Genomic DNA, 13,361 nt, shown 5'->3' with positions numbered 1-13,361 from the left:
ATCTCGTCGTCAACAGGGTGTAATTCACGTCCAGTATCCGCAGGAGTGCCAAGACTCCCTTGTCGACAATCCCGTAGTTGATCTCGTTGGGCTTCAGAGTACGACTGGTGAAGGTTACTGGCCAGTACACGCCATCATGCTCTTGTACGAGTGCCGCGGAGATCGCCCACTGGCTCGCGTAGACTACGATCACCGGGGTGCGATTTGGATCGAAATGTTTCAGTACCGGAGTGGACACGATTTTGGCCTTCAGCATCGTGAATGCGATCTTCGCTCGGGCCCAGCGGTCAGCATCTTCTGCTCGCGTGACAACGCCCCCAGCTACTTGTCCGCTGGGGATGGACCTGTTCTGTTGAACCATCTCGTGGAAGTCCGCTTCGCGCAGCTCGTACAGGACAGCGGCGTAGACCGCGAAGTCTTCGATGAAACGACTGTAGTAGTTCAAGCTTCCGAGGAAGGACTGCATCGATCGCAAAGTCTGCGGGAAAGGAAGGTTGCCTAACACTTCAAGGTCTTTCGGACGGGCTTCCAAACCGTCGACGGACACTCGGTGTCCCAAGTAGTCCACTTTTCGTCGGCCCCAGAAACTTTTGACCACACTGATGGACAAATTCCATCGTTCGCAAGCATCGAGCAATGCTTCAACCTTCTCACACAGCATGTCACACGTGATCGCAGTCACCAGAATATCGTCGATGTACGATCGCCTTCCTAACACTGACGGTCTCGGCTCTGGTTCTGGCTCGCCTGAATCGAACACGTCGATCGGTTCCGACGGATCGTGACCGGCGCAGATTCGGAAATGTCCATACAGCGCGTTATCAATCAATCGCTGGTAGATCTGTGGCGCATTCTTCAACCCGAAAGGCATACGCGTCCACTCGAACAACCCGAACGGTGTGATGAACGCAGAGATCCTCCGAGCGCGTTCTGTCATGGAGACCACCCAAAAGCCACTCGCCATATCGAGTGAGCAATACCAGAGCAGTTTGTCCAAGTCTTCCAAGAGATCGCTAATCAGCGGCATGGGGTACACCATCAGTCTCGTCAAACTATTCACCAGCCTGTAGTCGATACAGAGCCGGATGTCAACACCGTTCTTCTTGATGATGATTACGATCGGAGAGGCCCACGGTGAGGTCGACGGCGTGATCATTTTCGCCGATAACAGACTCTTGATCAGATCCGACAGCTTCTCGCGGAACTGTGGAGCGACTTTTCGGACGCGTTGTGCAACAGGAGCCGCTCCTCTCACATCGATGTCGCAGACTGCGCCAACGGCGGCTGGTGGTAACGCGTTTCCTTTCCCGATCAGGAGATGTTTCCGTCTCCAAATTATCTGTCGCAGGCGATCGATTTCTTCCGGGGTGTTCGACTCAGGATCGCCCACCTGGATATCCTCGATCGTGACTTCCTCGGTGGTGGTCACCACTTCCGGCAAGATTGCCATCTGTCTCTCCACATCTTCCGCGAACAGGTCGCCACCTTCGTGGTAACATACTTCTTCGTCATCCAGCGGTTCCGGATCAACGATCGGAGGCGTTTCGGCCTGGGGCATAGACTCCTTCTGGTCCGCAGTCATCTCGTTTCGTGTGGCCTGCTCCATTGGCGGAGATTCTCTCGCGTCCTGATCGCCGGTGCCACCTTCCTGATCCCTTGGAGACCCCTCTGTTTCTGGTTTCATCTCGGCGGGTCGAGGCACGGTTAGTTGTGCGACGACCGATCTCGAGGTTCCGCGGTCACGACGCAGGATTTTCATCGGTGTGTCGTACTGAGGTCGGTCTGCCATGGGTCCGGTAGGAGCGAGTTCATGTTCTTCTACCTCCACACAGTCTGTAGTGAACTGGAAAGCCAGGTTCTGCCACTCGACATACCTGCGCGATCCAAGCAACACGAAACCGGGAGTGCGAGGTACGCGTTCCCCCTTCGAGCCACATGCCGACGTGGATGTCATCTTGCAATACTATCTTCTGATCGCTGATATTCGTGATCTTCAGATAGCGAGTTTTCCCCAACCCTGTCACCAGACTCGGTACCCATCTATCTCCTCGAGTAACCCACAGCTTCCGGTGGCTCGACAAGATGAAACCCTTCTGAATCTCTATCGACTCTCCGACTTCCAGCTGGCAATGCTCTCCGAGTTTGACCTGCGTGACCTTCTCTCCGTAGAGCTGACGTCGGCCGGCTAGCTGAATACGCACTTCGTCTGGAAGATTTATTGATCCATCAGCCAGATCGAGGCGAATGCCAGCTGGCACCATGAAGTCCATCCCCAGGATCAGGTCTTGGCCGCCTGTGGGCGGACCAACCCACGCGTCGAAGTAGTACACCAGTGATCCAGCGAGCGTGATCTTGATTCTGGTACGCCCATCCGCCATATAGGGATTCTTACCAACTCCTTCACATTCCAACTCTTGACTGTTGTCTATGTAGCACCCAACCTTACGAGCAAAGGCGGCATCCAGAATGGACACCTCGGCGCCGCTGTCAAACAGCAATGTGGCTCTTTCGTTGTTGATCTTCCCCATGGCTTTCGCCTGCCGGAATTTCTTGTCTGGCACATGGTACTTCCAATATCCTCGCGACTCTCCGTGCAGGAGATCCAGAGCCATCGTCACTTCTGATCGCGAATACTCGTCGACTTGGTGGAGGCTGGAGATCGCCATGGTACGTTTGTCATGAAGGTCACATGTATTGTCCGTCGGCCGAATCAGCTTACTCACCTCTGACTTCGACTGTTTTTCGACATATGCATAGATGCAGAACTGAAAACGCTCGTCTCGTACCGGATTCAAACCCGGCGAGTGTTCTAGTTTAACATCTTTTCAGACGCTTGCGGGAGCATTCCACCGTGCTTGGTGGGGTTGTACCATTGACGGATCAAGTTGTAGAACTCTTCCATCGGGCACTCTCCGGCTCCGTGGACCTCGCCGCAGGCCTTGCAGACGAAGAGGCAGCGATCGGTCGGGTGGCCCTTCTTGCCACACTTCTCACATGTCAGACGCTTCCAGCAACCAAGATCGGTGTGCTTCGACGATCCACAGTGGGAACATGGCTTCCGCGGGACTTCTCCCTCGAGAGGTCCGGCTGGACGATCGAGGCGACGGTCGTTGGAGTCTCGACTAGGACGGCGTTGCTCCTGATCCGATCGCGATCGAGTCGGCTGGTCCGGCGTTGCCGCGAAGTACACCCTGCGCAGATCTCCTTCTCCTTCCGATCCGCTGGTTTCCGGTTCGGACTCACTCGAGTTGGCCGTTGTACGGACTGTACGAACCGCGCGAGCGTTGGCGGATGGGGTGATCCCAGTTGGCATCTTCTGCTTGGGTTTGATGGATCCATACACCGTCTTTCCTTGCCTCGCCTTCGCGCGTTGTCGAGATCGTAGTGTTTCTTCGAGAGTGTCTGCGTCCGGGATTCTTAGCAGTGCCAGTTGGCTTGCTAGATCGCGATCGTCGAGTGTTTCGATGAAGTGATCGACATGCTCACGGCGGACCTCAATCGATCCATCCTTGATCGAGAGCTGAGCTCGCAGACCGGCGACATTCAGACGGTGCAGATATTCCAGCGGCGATTCATCCGATCGCTTTCGCGCATGGTAGTACTGTCTCGCGACAGACACGCCACGTCCGCAGTATTGAGTCTGGAAGTTCTTAGACAAGCTCTTCCAGTTGCTGCGCGTCGTTCGACTCAGCTGTCGGTACCAGTTACGTGCGGGTCCAGTGAGCAGATCTCCAAACACCAGACACTTCTCGCCATCGGGAGCTTGATCGCGAACAAAAGCGGACTTCAGTTTGCCGAACCAGCTTCTGGCACGATCTTCGTCGTTGTCCTTCCCCGAAAATTCCTTCAGTTCTGAGATCGCAGAGACTCGGATCCTTGTGGCTGAGAGTGTTCCGCCGCCTGTAGTTCCAGCAGATGCGACTGCGGCACGAGGGGCAGCATCGACGCTCAGGTCGTCCGGATCGTATTCGCTCGGGTGAGAATGGTCCCGGCGATTCGACTCCACGGACTCCATGTCAACGTCTTCAGTTTCAGGTGGCTCGGTTTGGTCGACGACTGGCGTGGTCGAGACCGCTTGCTGTTCCTTCAGGAAACGTTCCATTGCTGCATTGAAGAATGATTGCATGCGTTCAGGGGGAGCTTGGGCTGGATCGCTCATCGCGATCACTGTCGGTTTGGTTTCCGATCTCTCCTTTCGCGACTGTAGCATGGTTGCTCCGGCCGGTCCAAGTGTCATCCGCTGCAACTCGATCGAGCTGTCCGATCCCGCTTCGGATGTGGCTGAGGCAAATCGCGACGATCCGGTTTGGCTGCGAGTCGGTGTTGTTCTTTCACGTTGAACCGGGACGACGCTACCGACAAGGGGCGTCAGCTTCGCGAACAGGTTCAGCGTTGATTCCCTGATGATTGGCAATTCCAAGGCGAATAGCTCGTTCGCCCGAGCACGATCCCCTCTTCTTTCAGCATGCGCATCAGAAGTTTCACCGCCTCAAGTTGGCTGGTTACTTCCTTCGGTGCCTTCACTGGACCTTGCAGTTCCCCAATTGGCTTCGGGCGCACGATCTTCATTACAGGAACTTGTAAAGGTCCTTGTAGAAGAAGGCAGACTCCAGTTGCTCGTCCGTCCACGTGTTGCGATCCTCCTGGTCTTCGGCTTCAGACTCCGGTGCCTTCAGCTTCTTGCGTGAGGTCTTCGACTTCTTTTTCATCGAGGTTGCGTGCGGAACTGGAGGAGTGGTTTTGGATGAAGGTCCTTCGGTTTTCACCGTCGGACCTTCGTCCGGCGGATCGCGATTCACATCGCGATCCGCGGGGGTCCCCGAGGGGACCTGGAGAGGGGTTTGAGGATTTTCTTCTAGGTCCATCGCTGAACCTTCCTCTTTCACATCGTCAGAGCTCCTCCCGGCACTCTCACGATCAGTGGATCCTGGCGCGTTCAGCGCCGTCGGCGGCGATCCTTCTTCCGTCGACGACTCGTTCCCTGGTTCCATCTTGATTTTGACGTCTTCTTCTGTGGACTCACGGTGAAATCCCTGTGAATCACCAGAAGATCCGGGCACGCGCACCATTGTGGCGAAGCGGAATCACGAAAATTGTTGTCGTGATCTCCGGCTTACCAGCGGTACGCCCGGACTGCCAACTATCGGAGGGGGTACTCCGTTGATCTGGCGCGATCGGAACCTTGTATTCACCTTGTGTACCCGACGGCGGGGCGGGTTACGCTCTTCCGGTGTTCACTGAAGGCGTCGGTGGTTACCAGGATGGGGTGGGGAGCTGGACGGCTCCTTCCGGGGAACTGGAGGGTGACGTCCACGCGGGTATTCTTCACGCGGACGTCGGTGGTCTACCGATCGGGGCCTGGTGGGGCTTGATCGGCGTGGGGGGTGTCCTTGGGTGTGTTCCTTTACGTGCTTGCCGCCTCCTATGGCGGGGTCTTCTGGGGGGTTAAGTGGTTGCGCACCTGGCCAAGCGATCCAGGCGCTCCCGTGTAGTTACCGTGCGCGACGAGGTTAGTCCGAAGTCGTCAGGAGGGCCAATATACTTCCCAGCCTGGAATCAACGAACGCCACTTGTGTTGCAAGGGAAAGCTTCTTCTTCTTAGATTAAGCAAAAGAAACAAACAATGATCTCAGCTTCCTACCCTCCCCCCTTACTGGATTCTTTCACCCATCTCCCGAGGTACCTTTCGAGGTACCTTCCGCGGATCCTTACTCCGGAATGATTGCGGGTGTACCGCCAAGATGGTACGCCACGATCGCCACTTGCGATCGCGATCGCAGTTGGGACCACGATCGCATACCGAAATGATCGCACCATACCGCATACCGGTATACACCGATGACTGATGGCGCCTCTGTACCCATCGGGTCTCCATACCCCTACCCCTTAGGTCCAGTCCAATTTCTCCATGGTCAGTCTCCATCAAATTCCGACCATGCGTCCGGTCCCGTCCGATCCTAGCCCATCGTTGGTCCATCACGAAATTTCCAACATCCACTCCACCACACAAGAGTGAAGTGAGCTTGGTACCCGAACGCCTACACAATTCTTCTAATATTACCTCCTTTGAATACGTGGTGTTTTGCGAGCGTTCCGACGTGGTATTCCTTCGCAGCTACCGGGTAATGAGGCATGCTACCAACAAGCAGGACGAATTCTCATCGTAGTCGAAGTTATCGCAGAAGATACCACAACACCCCTCTGAATACAGTAGCTGTAATATTCACTGAATACCTGGGTTACTGTTTTCGGGATGCGTTACTAGCCAACTTCAACGAACATTTACAAAGTCTTTGGGATGCGCTATAAGCCAACTTCAATTAATCTTTACGATGCTTGCGCAGATGGATTGGCACCCATGCTTTACGAAGCGGACGCGCTGTACTTTCATGCCATTGCCGATTTGGAAGCGCCATGCCAAAATCTCCGAAGCTGCCTCGATATATTAAGGCTGCAAAACGCTCGTTGGAAGCGCTGTCGAAGCGTAGCGACCAGCAGCGGGTATCGCGGGTGCAACAGCGTTCACCGATTGACCAGCAAGAGGAATAAAGCGGAAACCAACGGCAGGCACGACAAGAAGATACGAAAAATTGAAATGCCGGCGCTCAGGAGCTGCCTCGAAGCAAACGTTTCAAGAAAACCACCCCCTGAAGACCTGGATGCTTTCGAATATGACAAACAAGGTATAGTTGTGCAGTTCCTGACTGTTCGAGTTCTCACTGCTGATCTAACAATCTCTTGACGCAGCCTTTTCCCACCAAATCGACGAGCCGCCGCTTCGTGTGTGCGGCAGTTGTGGTGAGCTAGCGAACTCGTCGAGTGCTATCTTGAAAATATACGATTCCAATGACACATTTTTCCATCCTCTTCGAAACGATGAAGGAGTGATCGATATTATCGCCGAAGGCATCGTTGCCACCGATACTTGCAAGGCAACAAATCATATTTGTCTATGTGATAGGTGCAACAGATCCTTACGAGCACGAAAAGTACCAAAGTTTGTCGGGACAGTGGAATTCGAATTGGAGATGTACCAAAAAAACTTGCAGTTTTAAATCGATTAGAGGCAAGACTGATTGGCTTGGGCATGTCTTTTACAACGTGCATGAATTTGTACCGCGATGGACAAGAGTTCACCCGAGGTAATGCGATAAATTACTGGAATGAACCTGCGGAAACAGTGCGAGAGCTTCCTCGGCCATTGAAATCGTGCAGGGTCGTGTTTTTGAAGTCAACAACTGATAGTAAATTGAGTTACTTTCGTGTTCGACCCAAGTTGGTTCGTGAAGCATTGACGTGGCTTATTTTAAACAACCCGTTGTACAGAGATATTACCATATCTGAGCAAAACCTTCACGCTTTAGAAGAAATTGACGTCGACGAAGATGTACCTAGCAATACTGTCACAGAAGACGAAGTACAGGAGCTCCGCGGAGCGTCGCAAAATGTAAATGAAAATGGGAATCGTAGTGATATAGCAGCAGCTCAATTATCACATACGGACCGCAACACACCATCTACTCAGACCAGCACGTCGAGCGATACGGATATTGAGAGAGTACCTCACTGCAGTACTGATATGTCACTCATTGCTAAGGCGACTCAAACAGGTCAAAGCTGTTGCTGCTGTTCACAGCAACCTTGCGTTCTGTGCGCCACTAATACTGATGCGCTGAATCTGATACTGAACCGCAGCAAATGCAAAACGAAAATGAAGACGTCATAGACAATTTAACAGAATCATTTGAGTTAGAAGGTAACCTGAACAATAACAAAAGCGAGCTAGAACATATTTTTTATGTTTGAATTTAATTCAGCGAAGGAAAATTGACGGTCTTGTTAAGAGAGTCGCTGTTACGGAGAGTGGTGCTGGCGCAATAAACGCTGCAGGATGTGGTATGCAAATTCCGTATCGTGAAAACAGTAGAGACGAAAAAGAAAAACGGAGAGCCGCAATCCAAGTATTAGAGTCGTTGAAACCTTATTTTCGTGTTGTCTGTGGCAGCGGTATCTACTGGTCTAATGCACGTGACAATTTGATATCGATGATCGTCAATCGCGTCATGCCAACTAGATGGCCTACCTTTTTTCTTACTTTAAGCGCTGCAGACACAGTATGGCCGGATGTCGCCCGAGCATGTGACCCTACACTAACGATGGAGCAACGCCGAAAGCTCAGTTTTGAAGAAAGGAGATGATACCTTAACCAAAATCGGGATGTGAGTGCCCGACATTTTAGCAGACATTTCAAAGCTTTTTTCGATAAGGTACTAATGGGAAAAGCTAAGCCTCTATGTGAGATCATTGATTACTTCTGGAGAGTAGAGTTCCACCAGCGCGGGTCACCACACATTCACTGCATACTTCGGATAAAAGATGTCCCGGACGTGCTCAGGCTGTCCGAAGCAGAAGAAGAGAGGTTGGAGCTTGCTGCATTCATAGTCAAACACATATCAATGCTATCGAAAACACTCAAAGAACTCGAATTATATTGCTGACCTACATGCACTACACACCGCGATGATGAAAATGATATCCCCGCATTGAGACCCCCTGTTATAGGAAGTTCCGAGTGGGAATGCGATTTATCGCGGGTCGTACAACGTGTACTACAGGGTGTATGCAATGGCAATTCGTCGTTCCGTAAAAAACAAAATGAATGCCGCTTTGAGTTCCCCAAAAATCTGCAAGACAAAACTATAGTTGAAACAAGTGTTAGTACTGACGGCACGCCGTCTTTTAAAGTGAAGTTAGAAAGCAAAGTTTCGTCGATAAACAATTACTCTCCCCACCTACTTTCTTGCTGGCATGCAAACATGGGTTTACAGTTAATAGGAAATGCGTACGGCGCAGCTGTGTACGCTGGTCCGTACATGAGTAAGGCAGAACCAGATATGTTGCGCTTCAGGAGAGTCATTGCCAAAGCAATTCAAAGAAGTGACCCCAACCTGCCATATCACTCCATTTTAAAACGGGTAGCGAATTCCACACTCTCTGTTCGAGAAGTTGGTGCGCCTGAGGCGATTTATATTATGCTTCGAAATTTGGTAATGCATTCAAAATCACGAGTAATCAAGAAAGTAAAGGTCCTACGTCACCATCAGCGTTATTATCGCGTGTAGCCACCAGATATGGACGACCTAGTTGCACTTGCAGAGCCACCTGACCCTGGTACGATTAGAATTGAGCCCATCGAACGTGCTTACATGAATCGTCCTACTGATGAGTTATTCGATAGCATGAGTTTTGCAACCTTCGTTGAAGAGTACGAGGACGTAGCTCTACTTAACGAAAACTCAGATAGTACCAATACATGAACGCGTATTGACGGAGAAGGCTTGATTCGGCGTCGTACAAAGCCCGTAGTTATACAACAGTCTCTTTGGATGCGTCCTAATTCCTCAAATCCGATCTTTTGCTTCTCAGAAGTATTCTTATATGTACCGTGGCGGTCTGTAGATGATCTACCGGACACCGACGAAGAATGTATTGCTCAATTCTTGGAAGCACAAAAACTGCTGCTGGATGGAGAGTTACAGAATGAGTCGAATGCGAAATTAGCTCGGTAACATCAGCTGGATCTGCTGATGAAGGCACGCGATACATGCAATGTCGTTTCGTTTGCGCCTTCTGAATACGTTTTCATAAGCAATCCAGATGCTGACGAAACTCCCGCCCCCGTATCAAACGACGAAATAGAAGGCACCACTAATGTTGGTGAAGGCAATGAATGGAAATGCAGACACACCTATTCTCCTGAAACCGTAGTGAAAGCTCGCAATTTTGTTGCGGAAACTTTAAGGCCATGTGTGAAACACAAGAAGCAGCAACGCACAATAAGAAGTGTGTTTCGTGAGATCAAAGATAGTTATCAGTACCCGATAGAAAACAGTGAAAACTCACTAAATATTAAAGAAACGAAGGCAGACTCTCAGTGGACCCCTTTCGCGCTCGCAATGTTCCAAGCAAGAAAACGATTCAAAAGCTCATTAGACGCCTCATCCTGTGAGCCATTTCAAATGATAATAAATGGCGAAGGTAGTTCAGGCAAAAGTTGGCTTATACGCCACATCGTCAAAGATCCACACAATGCATTTGGAGAACATGCTTCAATACGTAGAACATCAAAACGGGTTTTATTACTGGCACACCAGGGAACGGCGGCGTTTAACATCAAGGGGATGACACTGTGTTCTGCCCTAGGATTTACCTCATTTACAAAATCAGCATTCTCCTTACTATACAAATCGTTGAGAGATACCAAATCAGGCCCTGCCACTCTAAAACGTATGCAGCAACAATTCAAAGACGTTCATCTGGTAATCATTGACGAATTCATTATGGTATCCTGCGGTATGATCTACTGGATAGATAGGAGAATGCGTAAAATTTGGCCTCACAACTCGGACGAGCTATTCGGAGGTAGAGATGTCTATTTTACTGGAGATGCTGCTTAACTAGATCTAGTGGACCCAAGCTCACTCTCCACTCCGCTCGCTCAAATATCGAACGACGTTCAGCGCCGTGGAAGAGAAATATGGACAGGGATAAGAACTGTCTGCATGCTAACAAGCCAGAATAGAGGTAAAAATGATCCAGAGTGGTTCAATGCTCTTCGACGCCTAAGAAAAAAAGGTGCCAACTCAAGTTGATATAGATTTGTTCAACTGACGCTGCTTATCGAGCACAAGCGAACCATCTTGGTCAAGCATAGCACAACACGTCGCATATAAAAACGTCGATGTTGCTGCCGCAAATGAATGCAGCATTTTTCATCGGAAAGACCTGTTCTTTCGATTATGGCTCCACATTTTGTGCAGCAAGAGCGTTTGGTAACCAAGCAGAATATACCAGTCGGGACGGTTCAAGCCCTAGTGAAAGATGCAAAGATTCCAAATACGAATCATGATCGAGTAGTGGCTAATAAGGTACAATTGTGTGTGGGTGATCCAGTGACTATAACGTTTAACATGGCGCAAACCGCTGGACTGTGCAATGGCACTAATGCCGTTGTATACAACTTCATATTCGTCGCTGGCAGTGATTTACCTATTGTTTTGATCGAGATAATAGACCCGTATTTGGGTCCTTCACTTCTAGATAACGTGCCCACCATCGAGCCGATTGTACCCAAGGAAGTAGCTTGGGGTAAGGAATCTAGTGATCTTCGAGTTGTACGGAGAGGAATGCTTCTCAGGTTGGCGTACGCGATGACGGCACACAAAGTACAGGGTTTAGCATGCACCTACGTTGTCTTTCGCTCGAGCTCTTTCCCTAGCAGCTTTCGTGTATGTTGCTCTATCGAGCATCCAGCATCGGAACTCGATTATAATAACGCATAAGCTGACACTAGAAAAACTCAGCACTACACCCGCAAAATTAGCAATATTTCAACGCGAAGACAAACGCATTTTAGAAAATGCAGTGCGTACAACTGAAGAGGCCAGACCTATTATCCACCTTATGAAAGGAGTTGAGCTAGATCACAACAGAGCAATTCTAGCAGCTACTTCAAATTGACAGCGCAAATAGAAGCCATCTTTGACGCCCGTCGCGCTGTGGGGTCAAACCCGATCGACAGCTGTAAGAGAATCTCTTCGAACCCAACACGATAACCAGATGATGCCTAGCACAGCTCAGAGACTCGTCGAAATGTACCTTCAACAGCCTGCAGGGTGCTCAACTCATATTCGCCGAAGCATTCAACAATTCAAGAATTTGGCGGCATCATCGGCGCCTGGAAGAACTACGTACGTCTCATCCGGCTCAGTTCACCTTTGGTGGCGTCTTCAACGGCGTGTACACTTGCCGCGTGCTCCTGAACCAGATTAAAGACGATGGAGGCATTCAATACGACCAGTGTACTTAGTCCGGCGCGTATTGAAGGCGGACCAATATCTACACGACCCTGGAGCAGATTTTCTGCTTCGTGTAGATCCCCTGCCTTGCGGAAACACCAGAAGAAGCCGCGTCCAGAATTGTTGAGCCCATGTCCGTCTGTGTGACGCGCAGAAGTACAAGTACACATCCTTTTCGAAGCCACTAAGAGCTCCTGTGCAGTGTATCATTGCAGTTAGAAGCTAGAACATAATCTGACTTCAACCAACAGAACCTTTTACCATTTATCCGTCTTGCGTTGCACAATTGTTCGGCCTAACCTGCTTTCTTACGATGCATACCATATATCAAAACAAAAATACCAAAATCAAAGTTAAAGCTATGCAATCATACGAATTACGCTGATCTTGGTGCTTCAACATCACAGAATAGAAGATCAGCAGCATATCCTTGCAGCACGTTCAGAGAATCCTGCCAGCTTTACATGCTGCGACTATTGCTGGAGTCAACTTCGCCATTCTGAGTCGAAGAATTGCCGCCAGTGTTACCAGCCATCTCGGAGGTCTCACATACGCTCGACAGCTTGAAACGGGAGGGTACGTCACTTGCGAAACAGGTAACATCACTTGCTGGACATGAGCCGCACCTAGACTTCCAGTTGCGATAACCGTAGCATTCGGCATCGATACAGATTGTGGAGACCCAAGTTGCACTGGAACTAAAACGTAGACCACTGAGGGAAGTTTCACCGTAGCGGAAGCGTGGCACGCGCAGGGTGACGGTTCACAAGCGGGCGAATCTTGCTGCACACCCTCGCTAGCACTTGGAGGTCGCTCGCCGATAGCCGTCGGTTCCGCCGTACGCTCTTCCACGGTGTGATGGTCACTGACTTCAGTCGCAGGAGGCGGTGTTGCTCCACGGCTTTCAACGTCGTCACATTCTTGCTCTCGCCCTTCTTCTGCGTGGACGCCACCTTCATCTATGCTGTCGAGTCCTTCCTTTTCGCCTTCTGCTTCTGCGTCGTTTTCTCCTTCTTCTTCGCCTTCTCCTATTTGCTCTTCTTGGAGACGACACGCCGGTAGCGATCTCGCTGTAAAGCATTCTGGCGGTCGCGATGCTCTACACAGAGCCAGTGCTGCTCTCCATTTTTCGTACACGCCCTCTCGTTCGTGCAATGTGGCATTGCTCCGGGTCGAATTGGCTACAATCACGTGTGGCTCTCTTCTTGCGCTCCTTTGGCATTTTGAGGCGAGGTGGGTGAACGCCTATCTCGTCCAGGGTGTACAGTCGTGCCGGCAGACGAACGAGCTTCGAGAACTCAGACGACCCGAACGCTTCGGGGAGTACCCGTTCCTCTAGGAGGGAGCGTCCGGATGCCGGGGTCAGGATCCCGAATGCAGACAACTAGTGTCTGCCCCAAGATTTGGCGTGTGACCTTGAAGTAATCCCTATCGGTGTCGTTTATCTTCGACGGACCGGGCTTTGACCATTGGGATGTTCTTCGATCAGGATACGTAGATATG

At 50.7% G+C, this 13,361-nt stretch overlaps 1 protein-coding gene across 1 annotated transcript; it reads right to left on the bottom strand.

The window, feature by feature from the left end:
* Positions 1-12,583: 12,583 nt before the first annotated feature.
* KRP23_13412 (uncharacterized protein) lies at positions 12,584-12,817 on the bottom strand (the record flags this gene model as incomplete). The annotated part of the gene is made up of 1 exon (XM_067884117.1): positions 12,584-12,817. The coding sequence occupies one exon, from the start codon at positions 12,815-12,817 to the stop codon at positions 12,584-12,586; it is 234 nt and encodes a 77-aa protein (XP_067738732.1).
* Between the last annotated feature and the right edge of the window lie 544 nt (positions 12,818-13,361).

The sequence above is a fragment of the Phytophthora ramorum genome (assembly GCF_020800215.1).
Source record: "Phytophthora ramorum isolate Pr-102 chromosome Unknown Phyram_PR-102_s0017, whole genome shotgun sequence".
Taxonomy (NCBI): domain Eukaryota; phylum Oomycota; class Peronosporomycetes; order Peronosporales; family Peronosporaceae; genus Phytophthora; species Phytophthora ramorum.
Note: the sequence above shows the minus strand (reverse complement) of the source record. Positions and strands in the feature narration are given on the sequence as shown.